At 53.9% G+C, this 18698-nt stretch overlaps 2 protein-coding genes across 4 annotated transcripts; both read right to left on the minus strand.

Moving 5' to 3' along the window:
• Positions 1 to 340: 340 nt before the first annotated feature.
• EIF6 (eukaryotic translation initiation factor 6) lies at positions 341 to 5942 on the minus strand. Of its 3 annotated transcripts, none has more exons than XM_085002827.1 (7): positions 5828 to 5942; positions 5534 to 5645; positions 5313 to 5398; positions 4657 to 4832; positions 3979 to 4155; positions 3597 to 3778; positions 341 to 618 (listed from the first exon to the last, which is right to left on the minus strand). In XM_085002827.1, the coding sequence occupies exons 2-7, from the start codon at positions 5638 to 5640 to the stop codon at positions 609 to 611; spliced, it is 738 nt and encodes a 245-aa protein (XP_084858953.1). In that variant the 5' UTR covers positions 5641 to 5645; positions 5828 to 5942; the 3' UTR covers positions 341 to 608. The 3 variants fall into 3 exon arrangements, with proteins under 3 accessions (XP_084858953.1, XP_020932933.1, NP_001230506.1); XM_021077274.2 differs by having other exon boundaries at positions 5821 to 5942; NM_001243577.1 differs by having other exon boundaries at positions 5879 to 5937.
• Positions 5943 to 7164: 1222 nt separating this feature from the next.
• Positions 7165 to 18031, minus strand: FAM83C (family with sequence similarity 83 member C). Its single transcript, XM_021078085.2, has 4 exons — positions 13404 to 18031; positions 10767 to 10934; positions 10426 to 10550; positions 7165 to 9910 (listed from the first exon to the last, which is right to left on the minus strand). The coding sequence occupies exons 1-4, from the start codon at positions 13872 to 13874 to the stop codon at positions 8473 to 8475; spliced, it is 2202 nt and encodes a 733-aa protein (XP_020933744.1). The 5' UTR covers positions 13875 to 18031; the 3' UTR covers positions 7165 to 8472.
• Positions 18032 to 18698: the final 667 nt, after the last annotated feature.

Consider the following 18698-nt stretch of genomic DNA (forward strand, 5'->3'; position numbering starts at 1 on the left):
AGCAACCTCCACTCACCCTGGCTCAAAGCTAGGTGCCCCAGAACAGCTCAGGAGCCTCACACCGTCCTAAGAGAGAGGTGAAACAGATTCTCGTCCTTTGAAGAATGTGCGCACTTCACCTCACCTCAAGTATGAGGCTGAAGTTGTGTGGAAAATCAAAGAATTACAGGGGAGAATACTTCTTCCTCTTGCTCTGGGATGAAGCCACTCATTTAATGAGAGGGGAGTGGGAGACTACAGAACTAAGGAGTGTATGTGCTTCCTACCCCGCTTTCCCCTTGAACAATGACGGGGGAGCTGAATGCGGGCAGAGGTTCCCCAAACAACACATTCAGAATGGTCAGAGGAAACTGCCCTTTAATGGGGTGGCACAGGACAAAAGAGCTCTCAACCAGAAGCCACAGGACCTGCCAGCCAGCATGATGTGGCAGATTTTTACATTAGCTATAGATTCAAGAGATGGGCACAGGTGAAGGGCTGGGCATCCAGCCACGAGTCCAAGTGAGCTCTCTGCCACTGCCCTGCCAGCATCCAAGACAGACTGGGTGGGACGTGAAGAAGGAGCCCAAGTCCAGGGCCTGGAGCCAGGGAACAGCATGGAAGGTGACTCAGGTGAGGCTAGAGAGAGAGGAAGGAGCATTGTCAGTAGGTGCTTCACAGAGCATACCTCACCCTCCACTCTCAATGTGCTTCCCTCCACCCTCACCCCAGGACCTCTGCTTCCGCTCAGCCCAGAAAAGCCACACTCAGAGCCCCTTCCAGATTCCACTGCTCCCATGAGTCACAAGTCTAGAACTCTCAGTGTTTAAAAAGTAAAAGTGACTTCTCCACTCAGGTGGGTCAACTCAATAACTTCCACAAACCCTTACTGATCACAAATCAGAGCCTCACAGGTCAAGTCCAACAGCCATTAGACAAGGGAACAAAGGGGCTCAAAAGAGAGGAAAGGACATGCCCAGGCCACAAATTCCCCATCGGCAGGGTTTGGGGCCAGGACATTCTTCCTGAAGGTGATAATCATGCATATGATTATAAAAATGAAGTATGGGAGTTCCCATTGTGGCACAGCAGAAATGAATCTGACCAGGAACTATGAGGTTGCAAGTTCAATCCCTGGCCTTGCTCTGTGGGTGAAGGATCTGACATTGCTGTAAGCTGTGGTGGCTAGGATCTGGCGTGGCTGTGACTCTGGCGTAGGCTGGCAGCTGTAGCTCTGATTGGACCCCTGGACTCCATATGCCACAAGTGTAGCCCTAAAAAGCAAAAAATAAATAAATAAATAAAACAATTTAAAAAATGATGTATTTCTAATTGCCTACCTGACACCTTCCTTGTGAGGTCTCCTGGGCACCTCAAACTCAACAGTTTCAAAACCAAAATAAGCTAAGGAGTTTTTGTCTCTTCTTTTCCAAAACCAATTTTTTTCAAGATTTTTTTATTTTTTATTTATTTATATTTTTAATTTTTTGTCTTTTTTTCAGGGTCGCACCTGTAGCATACGGAAGTTCCCAGGCTATCGGTCAGATTGGAGAGGTAGCTGCCAGCCCACACCACAGCCACAGCAATGCCAGATTCTTAACCGACTGAGCAAGGCTAGGGATCAAAACCCACATCCTCATGGATACCAGTCAGGTTCGTTACCCCTGAGCTACAAAGGGAGCTCCTCCAATACCTACTTCTTTACCTATCTAACTGCAATGCTGACCAGTGCTGCTGACTGTAGGCAATTCTGCCTGGCAGCCTCTAAAGTTTCACCATTAAATGCAACACTTGCTGTAGGTTTGAGTAGGTACCAATTATCAAATTATACAAATTTCTTTCTGTTCTTAGGTTGCTAAGAAGTTTTTGTTGTTGTTGTTCTGTTCTTTAATTAAATAGTTAATTGTGAAAGTACTGTTTTCTTATGAGATTCCAAGTCCCAAAAAGGGAGGATTTATTTTATTCATCACATCATACTGTCTGGCACATAGTAGGTGCTCAAAAAAGAAGCTGTTGAGCAAATGACAAAACCACTGGTACCATTTTCCTGCTCAGACCCTTTCACCTGCTCTCCAGTGCTGACAGCAGAGCTTGTCAATGTGGTCTCCAAACTGCCCCCACCAGAATCACCCAGGGAAGATTATTAAAACAACCATACCTGGCTGGGTCCCACTCCAGACTAAGAGAATCTGTCTGCGGAGTGATGCCAGGAATCTACCCTAACAAGTATCCCAACATAGACCAGAGGACAAAAAACAAGTCTACAGTCAAAACTTTCTGACATGGACATTCAGAGTCCACAACACTCTGGGAATAAAACCTTTCCCCTTCACACCTTTCACACTTCCCCATCTCTGGGTCTGTCTGAAGTGCTTCCTCACCCTATCTTTGCATATCCAATTATCTTCTCATTCCCTGAAGCCCCGATCAAATGATCTGCCCTCCACAAAACCTTCCTGGATTCCACAAAGTGTCTCATGGGAACTTCTGAAGCCATGTAAGGCACCAGATATTTCATCTTTGAAGTGGCTATGTGGCCACTACATCTTTTTTTTTTTTTTTTTTGTCTTTTTGTCTTTTTGTTGTTGTTGTTGTTGCTATTTCTTGGGCCGCTCCCGAGGCATATGGAGGTTCCCAGGCTAGGGGTCCAATCGGAGCTGTAGCCACCGGCCTATGCCAGAGCCACAGCAACGCGGGATCCGAGCCGCGTCTGCAACCTACACTACAGCTCACGGCAACGCCGGATCGTTAACCCACTGAGCAAGGGCAGGGATCGAACCCGCAACCTCATGGTTCCTAGTCGGATTCGTTAACCACTGCGCCACGACGGGAACTCCTGGCCACTACATCTTCTCTTACCTGCTGCACTGAGTCCCTCAGAGCCATGATGTAGCACAAAGTTGCCTAACTATCCCACATGGAGCCTTGTCCATAGGGGTCAATGACCATCAGGCTACTAAATGAATGAAGGAGAGAAAATGAAGGGAAATTTTGTCCCTGGTAAGAAAGGAGTCACTTTCTTACTACTACTGGCCACTTGCTCTACTTTGGAGTTTCTATCCTATGCCTTGAGAAGGAGCCTAAATGGAGCGGTGGGGGTGGGGGGAATGCTAAATATCCAGCACCTGCTGCTCTTCCAAAGGAAGAGCTTCTAGAGCCCACCACCCCAATATCTCCAGGGTTAAGGCCAAGAACCTGCTTTTGTTTTGAATCCACATAAGTCCAGATGACTATGATTTTGATGCCATCCTCACAACCCTGAGTTCCTTAGGCACCTAGGGTCGCCTCAGTTTCTAAAAGCAGCCTTCCCTCCTTCCCTCAAAAAAGCTCTCTTCTGTCTACTGGCTGGAAACACCAACACATAGGATGATACAAACTACAAAACAACGTGGTCAGTTATAAAATAAGACAGACAGAGAGGGGATACACTGAACCAGAGTCTTCAGAGATGGGGATAGGCAGATACCCAGCACTGCTTGCTAACTATACCCTGTGCCTGCTCAGCAGTGTGCAGAGGTGGCCTCACATGCAGAAGAAATTACCAGTACTAATACAGCGTGGCTCCCGTTACAGGCAGCATCTCCCTCCCCTCCTCTCAAAAGGAGAGGCCCATATACCTGTCAATGAGGGAATCCCGCATGCTGGTAGCAATTGTGCTAGGCTGGGCTTCGTTCAGCTTGAAGACACTCTCCACCACTGACAGCTCTGTGCTGGTTGTGTCCAGGCCACAGAAGGCACACCAGTCATTCACCACCATCCCAGCAGCGATCACCTCGCTGCCTCGGTTCACAGTGCCCGCCTGCCAAGGGACAGCTCAGTGTGAATCTCAGCACCAACAGCCAGTCTCTCCCCTGCTTTATGAGGATACTCACCAAACCCTGCTCCCTGACCCTCAGCCCCAACCCCAAACTGTGACAGGTAATAACCCAGATTCCTGAATACTGGGCAAAAGGGGTCTGCTCCAGCAGAAGACAGGGGCCAGAGAATAGGAATGCTTACCACAAGGGGGACCTGAAGGAGAGAGGACAGCTCATCCTGGTCTTCGATTGAAGTCTTGGGATGCACCAGCCCGCCCTGATTGCTGAAGACACAGTAGCTTCCTACCAGCACCTGATCAGCCACTGTCTGCCTGAAGACTTCAACCCTGAGCACATCAGCCAGGATTTCTTCTGTTTCCTGTCAGCCAAAGGTGCAGTGCTTGGGCTAAGAACAAGCTGATCAAAGAACCCAGGGCCTCCACACCCAGATCCACCCAGGGTGTGACTCCCTAAGCTTCATTCCTCTGCCAGGTAGCTGCATGTGGAAGCTCGCCCGGAAAAAGGAGGGAATACAACTTGGAGCAGAGTCTAGGCCAGCTATGGAGTGTCTAATATCCACACATGCCCGAAGAGCCAGAGGCTGGTCTCCACATGACCCTCCTTCCCTCTAACCCACATTCAAGAGTCACCTTGCAGGACCAGATGGATTAATTTCCCTGACTCTGAAAGGATTAATACCCTCCTTAGCTTCTTCCTGACACTGATCACAATATTCCAAAGAGTGCCTGAACTGCAGGAGCCCAGATATAAAAAGAGACTGCAAGAGAGACCCCTAATTCCTGCCTGATAGGCAAAAACAGTGGCTAACCACTGTCTATGCTAATAGCCTGTGACTCTGGGCCAAACTGGGCTGCCTCACCCTGTCCAAGTCTGGGTGGACTAAGGCCACGTAGTCGTTGCAGGTGGTGACATTGCCCAGGGCTGAGAGCCGTTCTTCTACCCGCCGGATCTGCACTGAATCCGGGAGGCAATTGCGAATGTGTTGCAGCTCCTGATCGGTGGTGTTGTTGGGCACCAGGAGACCATGCCTGTTCCCTGGAGAGACCCATATTAAGAGGGATGAGGCAAGGATGGACCATGAATACAAAAGAAGCCTGCTGAGCCCCAAGGAATCTGCCCAGAGTCAGTGGCCTAGGAGAGAGGACAATCTAATCTTCCCTCACACTAGGTGTGGAACTGGGTGATTCACCAGGCTTCTTTGAGTCTTAGCTTCCTCATCAGTCAAATTAGATCATTAATTCCTACCTCTCAGGATCTTCGTTAAAAAGGAATGAAACAAGTGTAAAAGTGAAACCCCTTAATGTTATTGGTGATTACTATGATCCAGAAGCCCCTTTGCCAGGGATGGCCCCTGATCTTTTGGCACTTAAGCCTGGTCTGGCCCGGGCCTGAGGGATTCTGCAATCTCCGGCGATAATAGATGAAAGCCTGGAAATCCCCGGGTCACTAAGGGTCCCTTCTAGGGAGGCGCTGGGAAGCTCCACGCCCTCCCTCGGCGTCTTCCATCCGGCTTACCCACACACATGCGGCCGATGATGCGGCAGCCGGCGATGGACGCGTGAACCACGGGAATGGTATCGGCCAGCTCTCCCTCGAATACACTGTAGAGACATGAGCTCGGTGGGCACAGGAGCCTAAGGGCCTGAGCCCTCCCTGCCGCAGCCCCCGACTCCAAGCACTTTTCCCCGCCACCCACCCATACAATACCCGCGGGCCCGGACTCCCTTCCTACGCACCTGTAGAAGTTCTCTGATCCTCCGATGGCCACCAGGCAGTAGGTGTTAGTAAGTTTGGCAAAGCAGCCGATCTCACAGTTGTTCTCGAACGACGCTCGGACCGCCATGAGGCCTAAGGGTTGGGGGGACGGGAGTTCAGGCGCGGCGGATCCTCTCCCGGGTCCAGCCCCTGGCCGCTGCGCGTCAGGCCCGCCGCGCCCCTCCCTGGCCGTCTCGGGCCCTCAGACCTTGGGTCCCGCCCACCGCGCCCCTCCAAACTCTTCCGCCCCGAATCTTTGGGCCCCCACCGCTCACGACGCAGGGCGGCCCGAGCTGAGCCTTCGGTCTCTCGCCACAACCGCTCACCAGGTAAACGCAATCTCCACACGCGACAGCAGTCCTCCCCAACCCTCCTTAGGTCCCCGTTTCCGCCTCAACCCTAGGAGACTTCCGAGAGAGCGCGGCACACCCAGCCACGCATGCGGCCACTCTAGCTCTGGCCTCCGAGCGGACTCTATGGTTGCAAGTAATAGGATTGCGACCCCACCTGGCCCCGCCTCCAACAAAGCTCGCATTCATTCATTTGCTCATTCTATCAGGAGCTAGGTAGAAAGTACGTCCGGACCAATGCTGGTTGGACGTGAGGCCTCAGAATGGAGGAGTTGGGAGTTCCCGTTGTGGCTCAGCGGGTTAAGAACACGCCTAGTATCCACGACGATGAAGGTTCAATCCCTGACCTCGTCGCTCAGTGGGTTAAATGATCCGGAGTCGCCTCAAAGTGAAGATCGCAGCAGGGGGGCTCCGGATCTGGTGTGGCTGTGGCATAGGCTGGCAGCTGTAGCTCCAATTCGACCTCTAGACAGGAATTTTCATATGCGGCAGGTGCGGCCCTTAAAAAAAAAAAAAAAAAAAAAAAAAAAAAAAAAAAAGGATGTCTTCCAGAAGATGGGTTGTTTGATGAAAGTATTTATTGAAGTAAAGTCTGTGGAGGAAGAGCAGGTGTGGGGAGGTGAGGGATAGAATGAAGTGCGGGACAGATATTCAGGCCTGATCTGGAACCCTGGAGAGACTGAAAGGCTGAGATTTGGGACTGAAGCCTGGGGTGGATGAGGAAACTCATGGAAAACGTGTCCACTAGGCAGAAGTGAGACCTGAGGCCGCGACAGAGGCTGAGGAAGGAGGTGCGGCCAGAGAAGTAAAGGAAACCATTGCAGGGGGGAGGATGGATAAAGCAGTGTCAGGGAGGACCCAGAATGGGCAAGGGTGTGGGGGCTGATGAGCTCCCACTATGTGCCCCTAGCACGTGCTTAATCACACAAAGCAGCCACTTTCTGCTCCCCCTCCCCCCCCTTACCCCACCCCTCCCCACTTCATAGAAGGTAGCTATCAGGAGACCTGCTCTGGTGGACTGGAGGGCATGAATTTGGCCCACATTTTATAGAATCTGCAAAAGCCCCAGAGTCTCTCAGAATGTCACTCACAGAGAAGGCATAGGGAAGCTTGGAGCCCCTATCCTCCCCCCACCCCACCCCCAGCCGTCTGCAGCCATCCACTCTCCTCCATCTGGGAGCCCTCCTTGGATGATGCCCTTCCCCAGTCCCCAGCCTGCAGTTTTATAACTACGCCTTCCTCAGGATACACTAGGCTGTGACTGGGTCATAGCATGTCCACTTTTATTGATTTGTATCACATATACAGTCCCCGGCAGGTGGCAAGCTCAGGAAAAGGACCCTATCTGAGGGAGCCTATATTTCTAGGGACACTCAGCAAAATGGTGTGTGTGTGTGTGTGTCAGACTCTGAGTATCCACGACCTCCCCATCCTCCCCAGTTCATCTCAGACCCACTCCCTCAGTCCTCTCCCAGGCCTCTCTTCACCTGGTTACTTCTACCAGGAGTTCTGCTAACCCTCACCTCCATCTGTCCAAATTCTTCCCACCCTGCAAGGCTTGGCTCAAAAGCTGCCTCTTCTAAGAAACTTTCTCACCACTCCATCATCACCACTACTCTTTGCCCTCCTTTCTCTACCACCTTCTGTCACTGGTTAGCTTTTAATTAGTTACAGCTCTGTCTTGCTCACCAATGGTTTATGCATTTAATCCTTGTCTCCCAGGGACTGAATCTGATGCTTTTGTCAGCCTTATGGTATGACAGCATAGGACTGGATACACAGCTTACAAAGAGACACTGGTTGGTGCATGCACGCTTGTTTGTGTGTGTGGTTATGTGCATATTTATGGTCGATGGATCCCGAATGATCTATGGTGTGCACGGAATGTAGCCATTTATTTAGCCGAATGGCATTTACTGAGTACCTATAACTAGAATCCTGAGTGTTTTGGTTTATTGCAGGGACTGCATTGGTGGGTGTGCAGTTTGTGGCTGTGCATCCTGTCAGTGTGCTGTATATATTGTGCAGGCATTTGGAGGTATCTCTATGGTATATGGATTTCAAGTGCATGGGGACATGTGAACTGTTGATATTGTGTGTCCTGTCTCTGCAGAAACACAGTCATAAGAAATTAAGAGTCAGAGACACAGGTTTGAGCCCCTGCCACTTACCTGGACCTGATTCCAAGTAAGTCATCAAACTGGCTGGGTCTCAGCCTCCATATTTATTTATAATATAGGGAAGATAATACTTATGATCCTAGAATTGTATAACTACTAGATGTCTTTCTTGTCGGGTGTTGTGAGGATGAAGGATAAGATGTAATGATGTGATGTGCCCAGCATAGTGACAAATGGCAGGTGCCAAGTAACCGTGGCTTCTGTTTCCCTGTGTGTGTGCATGTGCGTGTGGGCAAGAATCCTGAGCTGAGGGAATAGCTAACCTGGGCTTCTAGATTCCCTCTCCTCCCCATACAGCCCCTGCCCAAGCTCCTACCCATGATTCTGGGACCTGAGCAAAACTAGAGTTTCAGTAGATGGAGGACAGTTAGGTCCTTTCTAGGAGCAGGACTAGGACTCAAAGCGGCTTCGGAGCAGCTTGAACTTGGACTTGTTGTACTTAGTGATGAGGTCCAGTTTGCTGTGGCCCAGGGTCAACCGTTTCTCATTCTCAGACAGGCCGTTGCTATTGCCATTGTGATGGCCACCTGTGGGGCCCCGTAGGAGGCCAGGCTCAGGTCCCTGCCTGGTGCCCTGCAATTGATGATACTTGGTGATGAGGTCCAGCTTGCTGTGGCCCAGAGTCAGCCGCTTCTCATCCCCAGAGTCCACTCCAGCCTTTCGAGCAGGGCTTGGTCTGGGGACATCATTGGGCCCAGGACCCTCGCCCCGGAATGGGCCAAACTTTGTGATGAGGTCCAGGTGGCTGTGGCCCAGGGTCTGTCGTCGCTCGTCTGGACCCTGCTTGCCCGTCCTGGCTGAGGAGTTGGCTTCTGGGGTTACTCTGGAGTCCCCAGCCTTGGAGGACTGTACCAGGAGGTCCAATTGGCCATGGCTGTGGTTTGGGGACAGTCTCTTGTCCTCTGAGGTCTGATGGCCAGGTCGGGGGTCACCTGACTCAGGGACACCCCCAGCACCCTGGGCCTGGGGCAGAAGATCCAGCTGGTTGTATCTCTGATTTGGGGCCAACCGCCTGTCCTCTAGGACCTGCTCACCAGGACACAGGTAACCTGAGTTGGGGGTCGCCCCAGAATCAGGGCCTCCTGCCTCTCGTCCTCTGGAGAAGGGGACGAGAAGATCCAGCCGGCCATGGCTCTGACTCAGAGACACCTTATTCTCCTCTACTGCCTCCAGGGCTGAGCCTGGTACCCAGCGGCCTCGTGGGGGGCTAGGTTCCTGGCTACCTGGGACCCCGTTCTCTGGGAGTCGGGACAGAGGTGGGACAGCCCGGGGAAACAGGAGGAGGGGACGAGGGCGAACAAGCAGAGGTGACCCCCCTGCCAGATTCACGGGGCTAGTGCTATCGTGGTTGAGGGCAGGGGAGGACTGGGACCATGGGAACGCCCCCAGCTTGCCCAGGTTGGCCCTGTAGGGCCCTAGGAGGGGGCCATGGTTAGCGTCTGACAGCTGGCGTTGCAGGGCTGGCTGGCCATTGGCCTCACAGTGGGCAGAGCCCAGGGATGAGGATCCCATACCCGTGTCACTGCTGCCACCGCCTCCTGGCAGAGCGAGAAAGGAGGAGTGGCCTACGTGAGGGGAGCGCTTGATGCTACTGAGGCTGGTGCTGGAGGGCGACGAGGATGTGCTGGGAATGCCAGGCCTGAAGGCCAGGGCCACTGGGCGAGGGCACGGTGCCCTGGGAGAGAGGGCATCTTCGCCTCCACAGAAGCCCTCCACGGGCCTTGACTCGGCATAAAGACAGCGGAACTCCCGGTCAAAGTCTTCCACGATGCGGCCCCTCAGCTGTAGCACCATGCTAGTGTGGGCCTGACTGCAAAGCCAGGTGAAGCTGGGGGCAGAGGGTCAAGGTCAGGAGGCAAAGTGCAGGACCAGGGGGCTAGGCAGGCGTCACAACCAGGGGAGCAAGACAAAACCACCACCACCATGAGGGCCCATGTGAGGGGGCAGAGCTCTGACTTCAGAGTGTGTGCCAGCTCTAGCTCAGCTTAGTCCACTTGGGCATGCAGTTTCCCATCTCGATCTCAGCTTCCCCATCTGTAAAATGGACCAAGGTTCCCTGAAGTCCCTCCAATTCCAAGGTGCAAGAGTTATTTTCTATGTCAAGGGCATTAAAGCAATCCTTCCACAGAGTAAGCTCCTCCAGGGCCTCATCTGGAGCTGTCTTTCTCCCTACAGTATCCTCCAAGTCCAGCACCATGCCTGACACACTGCAGCCACTCAGTCCATCTTAGAAAGGATAGAGGAAGGAAGGAAGGAAAGCTCAAAGCTGCCAGATCCCAGGTGCTCACGCCAGCCAGTGGCCCAGCCCCAGACACACACCCCATCCCTGTTCTACCCACTTACCTGTAGCTGCCCGCCACCACCTGCTCACAGTCAATGATGATGAACTTCTCCAGGGTCTGTCCCGTGAAGCGGCGGCCTGCCTTGCTGCAGTATGTGTCCCCACACGTGCTCCGCACACGCATGTTCTGGCCCGAGGAGGGAGGGAGGTGGAGGTGACCTTGAGAGAATGGGGCTCAAGCCATGTCTAAAAATCCCATGGGCTCTGACCAAAAATGGCTAAGATAACGTGGCCCCACACTCCCATTGATCCCCCCTCAGTGCTCATGGACCACACAACTGAATCTTCTACCCTCTCTGACTCCCCACCCACCCCCTGGTTCCTGCCCCCGACCCTCGCTGACCGGCAGGTGCCCTCCATTGAGGTCCATCTTGTAGCACATCTCCAGGAAGTGCCTCAGGTGCTCCTGAGCCAGGAGCAGGTAGACGGGGACACCACGCCGGCTTGAGGCCTCCATGAGGTCACAGAGAAGTTCCATATCGGTGAATATGTCCATCACCACAGCTATCACCTAGGAAGGAGGGGCGGAGCTCAGCCTAGGGCCCGGGGCTGGAGCCCAGGAAAAGAGCTTGGGACTGAAAAGCAGCAGGTCAGAGCCTGTGAGAACATCTGAATTTGGAGGGCTTTTGGTGGGGATCCAGCCTGGGGAGGTTATTTTTGTTTTTGTTTTTTTTTTAGGGGCTGCACCTGCACTATATGGAAATTCCTGGGCCAGGGGTCAAATCAGAGCTGCAGCTGCTGGCCATAGCCACAGCAACTCTGGATGAGTTGCAGCTGTGGCTTACACTGCAGCTTGTGGCAAAGCCAGGTCCTTAAACCCCGGGGCAAGGCCAGAGTTGGAACCTGCATCCTCATGGATGCTTTGTCGGGTTCTTAACCCACTGAGCCACAATGGGAACTCCTAGCCCAGGGGTTCTTGGCTTAGAAATAAGGAGATTTCACTGTCTTGAAGCCCAAGAATTGTTTGAAAGTTTTAGTGTGCACTTTTCTGAGGATGCTTTTTTACCTGTCATCAGATTCTCAAAGATGTCTGTGGATCAACTGCACTAGTCTAAAGCTCTGCTCTACATCTGGGGAACCTGAGGACCAGCGGGGGAGGAAGACTCAGAAGCAGAACCCAGATCCGATTCCCAGTGCAGCTCTTCACACTCCCCCCAATGACTCTACCTGGAGCTCCAGCCAGGGACTATCTGACGGAGGCTCACTTCCCAAGGATCAGAGCTGCAGGTCAGTTACTGGGGGTCTTCAGTGCCCTTTGCCAGACCCACCTCAGTTTCCCACAGAGCTGCAGAGTTTGGCGTGCCATCTTCCACCCAGAGACTCCCTCACTCCCACCCACGCTCAGTTGAGGTGCTGGGACTGGCGACCTCCCTTATGTCATGGGTCGCCTCAGAGAAGCCCTGAAAACCCCCTAGTGCAGCCAAGCCCCTGACCACCTCTTCTTCCCATTGCACTGTCCACCACGAGCCCCTCCTCTCCCAGTCCCGGCTGAGAAGCAGGAGGTGCAGAGCCACACACTCCAGCTCTGGAGCCAGACAGAAATGGGCTCGAACCTGCACTCTGCTACTACTTCCTAACTATCTGGCCTTGGGTGGGTTGCTTCACCTCTGGGATCCTCAACTTCCTAGTCTGTTAAATGCAGATGATGCTAGCTGCCTCACAGATAGTAGGGAATTGAATGTGAAAATACTCGACACACAATGGAAGCTCAATAAATGTTTTTTTTTTTCTGCTGCCTCCTTCGCAAACAAGGACATTGGGCTGCAGGGAGAGGAAGCACTTCCTGAGATCACTCTGAGGGCCAGTGACAGCCCAGAGTGAAAGCCTAGTCCTGGCTTGGAGTGGAGGGTCTAGATGGGAGCTGGGAAGCCAAGGCACTGAGGGATGCCCTCGTCCATGGCACAGGCCTGGCCCGGGGGGTGAGTGGGGGGACAAGGACAGATCAAAGGGACAGGAGTGATGACAGCAGCCACTTCACTAATAACCCCATTCCCAGTGCCAATCAGGTCTGGCCCTCCCCTGCCTGGGGCATAGGGAGGCTTGCCTGGGCAGCTCTGGTGGTACCAGTGAGATCCCAGCCCCTAGCATTTGCAGCAGGTGCTCTTTGGGCTGCTCCCCAAGCAAGGGCCCTGAGTCTAACCTGGGGTTGTCTGATCCATTCTGCTGCCTCCTGAATCAGAGGTCAGGGATCCAGGAGTGCTAGCCTGTGACTGGAACCTTCTCAGACACCAACACTCCTACCTGCTCTCCTGCTTCTCTTTTTCCTGAGCTCTCGCTCCCTTTCCCTGGGCCCAGTCAGCAGCCTCCACTCCTCTTTCCTTTGGGTACAGAGCTAAAAGCTCAGCCCTCAAGGCCACGCTGAGGCCCAGGCACCAGTGCCCCTTCCCCTGCTTCAGGCCCAGCTGGAGATACAGTGGGAAAGGGGTGAGGTGTGGTTGGGACCATGTATCAGGAGGCAGGATTGTGCCTGGGGTCCAGGGCCTGAATCTAGACTCCTCTCCCTGAGCCCTGGGTTCTGTTTTAACAACTGACTGGACCTCCTTGAGTAAGTCCTAGCCCCTCTCTGGCTTCAGTCTGCTCCCCTCAAAGTCAAGGGGATGGCTCAGATGTTCACCAAGGTTAGGGTTCCCAGCCTGGTCTTTAGGCTTTTTGAGAATCTGATGAAGGCCAAGGACCTTCTCCCAAGAAAGAGGATCCTGCTCTGCAGTGAGCACCACTTTGCATGCATTTTCAGGGTGTTTGCGGGATCCTTGGGGCCCATCCCCTCTTCTATGCTTATCATAATGTCCTTGATTGCCAAGGGGTTACCAAGGTAAAAACACATGCCCACCCTCTAGAAGCCTGTGATCTGCTAGGAGGCAAGGGTTCTCATCCCAGTGCTGCCCTCAGCTGCTGCATGGCCTTGGGCTGGTCTCTAGCCTTCCCTGGGCCTCGATTTCTACATCTGTGAAATGAGTGTCTCAAGAGATGAGGCCCTTACCGTGCGGGCCTGGCTGAAGAGGAAACGCAGAAGGTCCTTGATGCTCTTGGCCTTGTCCCGCTGGAAGTGGACCACAGCCTGGGTGGGGCTAAAGCCTGTGGCCTGTGGAACCTCTGGCCAGCCCAAGTCCAGGTCTGGGGGGTCTGTGTCGGACGCCATGGGGAAGTAAGTGCCCGAGGTGACTTCGGAGAGCAGGCTGAGGCGGTCAGGCCCCGAGGCCTCTGGTCCCTGGGCCTCGCTGAGCTCTGGGCCCCCACGCACATGGCTGGTCATGTAGTCCATGTCCAGAGCACTCAGGAAGGGCAGCTCCCGCTCCTCGGAGATGACCCGCAGGTAGGCAGCTTCGCCCCGTTCCAGGAGGGCGTCGGCCGCCAGCCGGGCCGCCTCACTGTGCTGCAGCACCAGGGGTGAGCTCTCCCGCCACCAGGGCCGCTTCAGCTCCTCCACTCGGCCCCGCAGGGGCCCCGCCATGCCCTCAGCACCCAGACCCCCAGGCCCTGGGCCTCTGAATATGTCTGCCCACCGGCTCCCCTCACCCTCCAGCAGGCTCCATGGTCTTGCACCCTGGGCTGCCGGCAGCAGGAAGATTCCAGCAGAACAGCCTCCTGCCGGCCTGCTGTGTGTGTGGCAGGGCCCGCAGCCTGTTGTTACCCTAAGTCAGAGCCATGCTCCGCCCCATTGCCCCTGGCCTCTGGAACCTGTCGGGTCAGCCTCACCTGTCTGCCTGCTGTTGGGACTCGCCCGTCCAGGGAAATAGCAGGCCCTTAGCACATACTCCTTCCCCCCCGCCTGCTCTGCCCCACCCCGGCACCACCTGCCCCATCCCCACCAGGCTCCTCGCAAGTTTCCTCCAAACCCTGACCTTCCAGAGTCCCAGTGAAAAATGCTCTTCAGATGGCTGTGTTCCCAACAGCCCTAACTCCAGGGAAGCTCTTGATCTGCGGCCAGACCCCAGTCTTCCCCGCCTCCTCAGGAGTCGAGTATTAAATGGTTAGTGAGAAAGCTTTTTGAGAGGATGGGGGTAAGGGACTTCAAGCTCTGGAGGCAGACAGGGCAGGCAAGCTTCTGTTCTCTGCCCCCAACAAGGGCCTTAGTCCCAGAGTCCTCAGGAGCATGGGTGGGGAGGCTTCGTGCTGGAGAGGAGTCAGCAGATGGCAGCTGGTGAGGAAGGGAGGCCAGGCAGAAGTGGTCACAAGGGTGTATGGTGCCAGCCTGAGGCACCACCTTTCTATGGAGGGACAAGTTCCAATGAGGATGACGGGGACAGCAGGAGACCTTGCTTAGTACTGACTGCACTTGCTCTAGCTGGCCTGTGATCCTGTTCAGACCAGACCCGGGTTTCTCTATGCCCATAGAGCTTCACACGAGGCTCAACATATGCACAGAGGAGGCGAGAGGGGGGTGTGGTTGGAGGCTCCCTGCATCAAGCTGGGCCCTGGGAGTAAAGCGAGTGAAGCTAGGGCTGGGGCACCTGGAAGTGATGGGCTCAGGACAGGCAGGGGAGAGCCGTGGGCCGAGAGCAAAAAGGCTGGGCCACTCCATCCCACCCCAGGGGCAGGGGCAGACACCAGAGCACCAGGTACTCTAAGAAGGCCCATCCCTGGGGTGAGGGGCAGGGGTGTGTGAGTAAGCAGAGCGAGACGGTGGGAGGGAAATGAGCTGTGGGGTAGCCAAGGTGGCAGGGCCTTTATCTCTGGATTTGTTAAGGGGGAGAACAGGACTTTATCTGGGTCAGGGAAGCATTCCTGGGAGGGGAGGCAGGCATGTTTCTATGTGGCTCAGTTCCTGTGTTTATCCCTTAGTTCATATATGTCTACCTAACGGTACATACTTTGGGTTCCTTTTAAAAATTATTTTTAGCAGTTCCTGTTGTGGCTCAGTGGGTTAAGAACCCAGGTAATATCCATGAGGATGCAGGTTCGATCCCTGGCCTTGATCAGTGGATTAAGGCATCCAGCGTTGCCGTGAGCTGTGGTGTAGGTTGCAGACATGGCTCAGATCTGGCATTGCTGTGGCTGTGGTGTAGGCTGGCAGTTGCAGCTCTGATTCCACCCCTGGCCTGGGAACTTCCACATGCCATGGGTGCAGCCCTAAATAGAAAAAATATTTTTTTTAATCAACATAAAGTTTACCATCTTAAACATTTTTTTGCCCACACCATGCCATGCATAAGTTCTCAGGCTAGGGATTGAACCCATGCCATAGCAGAAACCAGAGCCATAGCAGTGATGACACCAGATCCTTAACCTGCTGAGCCACCGGAGAACTCCTGTTTATGTGTTCTCGTGTATGTGTCTGGGTGCATATCTATTTGCATGCATGAGCATCTGGGCAGCAGGAGTAGTCTTTGACCCTAACTTTGGACTGTGGTACTAGGCATCCATGCAAAGGAGTTCAACTGAGAGGGGCAGGGATGTAAAGACTGAGCTGAAAAGGGCTCCAAGGGATCCCTGATATCCTGATAATAAAAGCATGTAAGTCAAATTAGATCCCCCAGGCTCCCTATGGGCTGAGTGGGTGAAGGGCAATGGGAGGGTGGATGGTACATCCTAGCCTTGGGTCTGGGCCTAGGGGTGGGGGCCCAGGGTGATGGGAGCCATACAGAGAACAAAGCCCAGCCCCTGGCTGCACTGTGTCAGGCATAGGCCCTTAATAACTGTTATTAGGAGGAAGAAAAATATTTTCTTGTCCAAGAGGTGTGTCAGGCGCCTGCCTGGCATCATTCTGCCATCCTGGGGGCCACTTAGCCTTGTCTCTTCTCTCCTACAAGCCAAGAGGCGCCTGGGCCGGTGACTGTCATGTGGGGGTTGTGGGAGCAGAGGCTGGGCTGCAGCAAGCTGCACTGATGGCAACACTGCTGCACACTTTTACGTGGCACCTCTGGGTCAGGGGAGATGAGATTCCTGGGAGCAGCAGCCAGGGGTAGGTGGGGAGCCTGAGGGGAGCCTTGAATCAAGGCAAAGTGACCTAAGAACTAGACACAGAGGCAGGTAAGGAGGCTGCCTCAAGCGGGGTATTCCAGGATGAGAAAGATTTCTGGACAAGAGTGGCAAGCTGGGTGTTGCAGGCTGGAGGCCCAGAGGGGCAAGCTGGGTGTTGCAGGCTGGAGGCCCAGAGGGGCAAAGGCATACTTCTGAAAGAGTTGGGAGCGGTGGTGCAGGGAAAGGCCATCTGGAATCATGGTCTGGAAAGGGCCGGGCTGAGACACAGAGGTTGGCCAGATCCCTAGAGTGCTATTTTAGGGTAACTTAGGAAGCAGTCCCCCGGGAGAGAGTGGCCCGAAGCCCCGGACCCCTGGGAACAACCCAGGTGGTGTGGCCTGCTGTTCTTGAGCACCACACAGGCCTTCGGGAGGCCACACTGGCTCTGGCACTTAAGGCGTGTGTCGAACAATCACAACTGAGTCACAATGGCTTAATCTTCTTCACCAGGTTGTTGTAAGGGTACGTGGACTACTCCATGTCAGGTGCCTTAGGAAGACAAGCTCAGTACGTGCTGAATTCAGGGCTTTTCCGGACAGGAAAGGACAGGGGCGCAGTGAGAGCCTGATGGCAAACGAAGCAGCACAGGAGGAGCTCCTCTTGGTCAGTCTCTGGCCGCTTCCAGACCAAAGGCCGGTCCTGAAGGTGAACATGGCCCCGGGCCATGTCTGGAGCATGGCTCTGAGATTTGGCCGTATTCCAGCTCACGGGAGCCTCCAGCAAGCAGGATCACAAAGTAAGGAGCTGGGCACCCTATCCTGGAAAGGTGGCTGTGTCTGGGTCCAGGAGACACTGTGATGTTGGGGTCTCCCCCCACCCCCAACCTTCCCTCCACCCCCTCTACCCATCCATCCACCTTGTCCCATCCCACAGTGGGAGACCTGTCCCCACTCCCTAGTTACCAAAAGGGGAGGGAATTCCCACTACACTCTCCTGAGGGGAAGTGTGAGAGGACTGCTCTCTCTCCAGCTCCATGCTCCCCAGGGGAGGGGAATGGCTTGTCAGGTGGCTTAAGGAAGCAGCTGGGCTCAAATATTTCTGGGTTTCTCTCTGTTCCGCTGTAGGCAAAAGTAGCATATTCTCCACTGATCTACATCCTAAAATTTCAGAGGAGATTCTGCCCCTACAAGGGAGACAGGTCTGCTCTTTTTTTGGGGGGTGAGGGTACATGTTTAGTTTGGGGAGTAATATCCTCCATTTGGCCAGAGAGCAAAAGCTATATTCTCCAATCAGCTTTATCAGAAATAAAAATAAGACTGGTAAAGCCACCATTCTGATGTCCATCTGTCTATCCCTTGTGTCATTTCTTAATTTATTCTGAACTTGGGAAGGGAAGATATCTTACCTACTCATCTCTTAAGCGCCCAACATTACTGATCCAGCCATGCCCTCCCCTTCCGCTCTGTCCATCCAATCCACCCAACCTGTAGCTAATGCCTACCTTAGGCCAGCACCATGGTCCAAAGATGAGTAAGACTTAGTCTCTGCCCTGGAGGAACTCACAGTTTAGTGGGAAAGGTAGACTCATAAGTAATTATAAGCCACATGTTAAGCCAAAGTATAAACCAATTGCTTGGGGTTTAGAGTTCATGAGCCATTCTGGAATCTTAGAGGAGCCATGTCCCAGCCTCCATCCCCAATTAGAGTACAGCCCTTGGCAGGCTCTTTCTCAGATGGTGACTGGGAGGTGAAACAGCTGTTTCTGGCCGCAGGGAGAGAGAAAAAGAGGGAAGAAGCCAACACAGTCAATGGTTCTAGTTCCCGGCTGTGAGACCTTGAGTGAGGCTCTCAAGGCTGCAGCCTCCTATCTGTAAAGCAAGAGTGCTGGGCTGGAGGTCTCCAACCCCTTCCAGTACTCACATTGTAATCTATCACATGTGACATTACAGGTCAGGGCTTGAAAGATTCCTTTCCTGGAAACTTCCCAGCCATGATCCCCAAGACCTTTCCTCTCCTCAACAGAAAGACGGAGGACCTGGGCAGGGTCTGAGCCCTGGGTTCAGCAGCATGGCTCAAGGGAAGTCCCCTGGAAGCCACGGAAAACTTTTGTGATGAGTGGGTAGGAGATCATGGCCAGGGCCTGAGGTCTGGCCTACCCCTCCCTGAGGCCAAACACATGGAGCAGGAGGGCAATGCACAGTGGGAGGCAGGCGGGGGAAGAGGCTGGAAGGGAGGCAGAATCAGGCCAGCAAGTAGAGGGCTGCACCCAAGGAAAGAGTTCAGACACTCTGGGACTGTCATGCTCTCAGCCCATGGACCTGCCAGCTTGCCTTCCTCCCCCTTCGCCCCAGTGACCATCAACTCTAGGTGCCCG

The sequence above is a fragment of the Sus scrofa genome, chromosome 17 (genome assembly GCF_054392235.1).
Source record: "Sus scrofa isolate SSC_HxYL_T2T_F1_AM1 chromosome 17, Sscrofa_HxYL_maternal_Yorkshire_Landrace_v2.0, whole genome shotgun sequence".
In the NCBI taxonomy this organism is placed as follows: Eukaryota; Metazoa; Chordata; class Mammalia; order Artiodactyla; family Suidae; genus Sus; species Sus scrofa.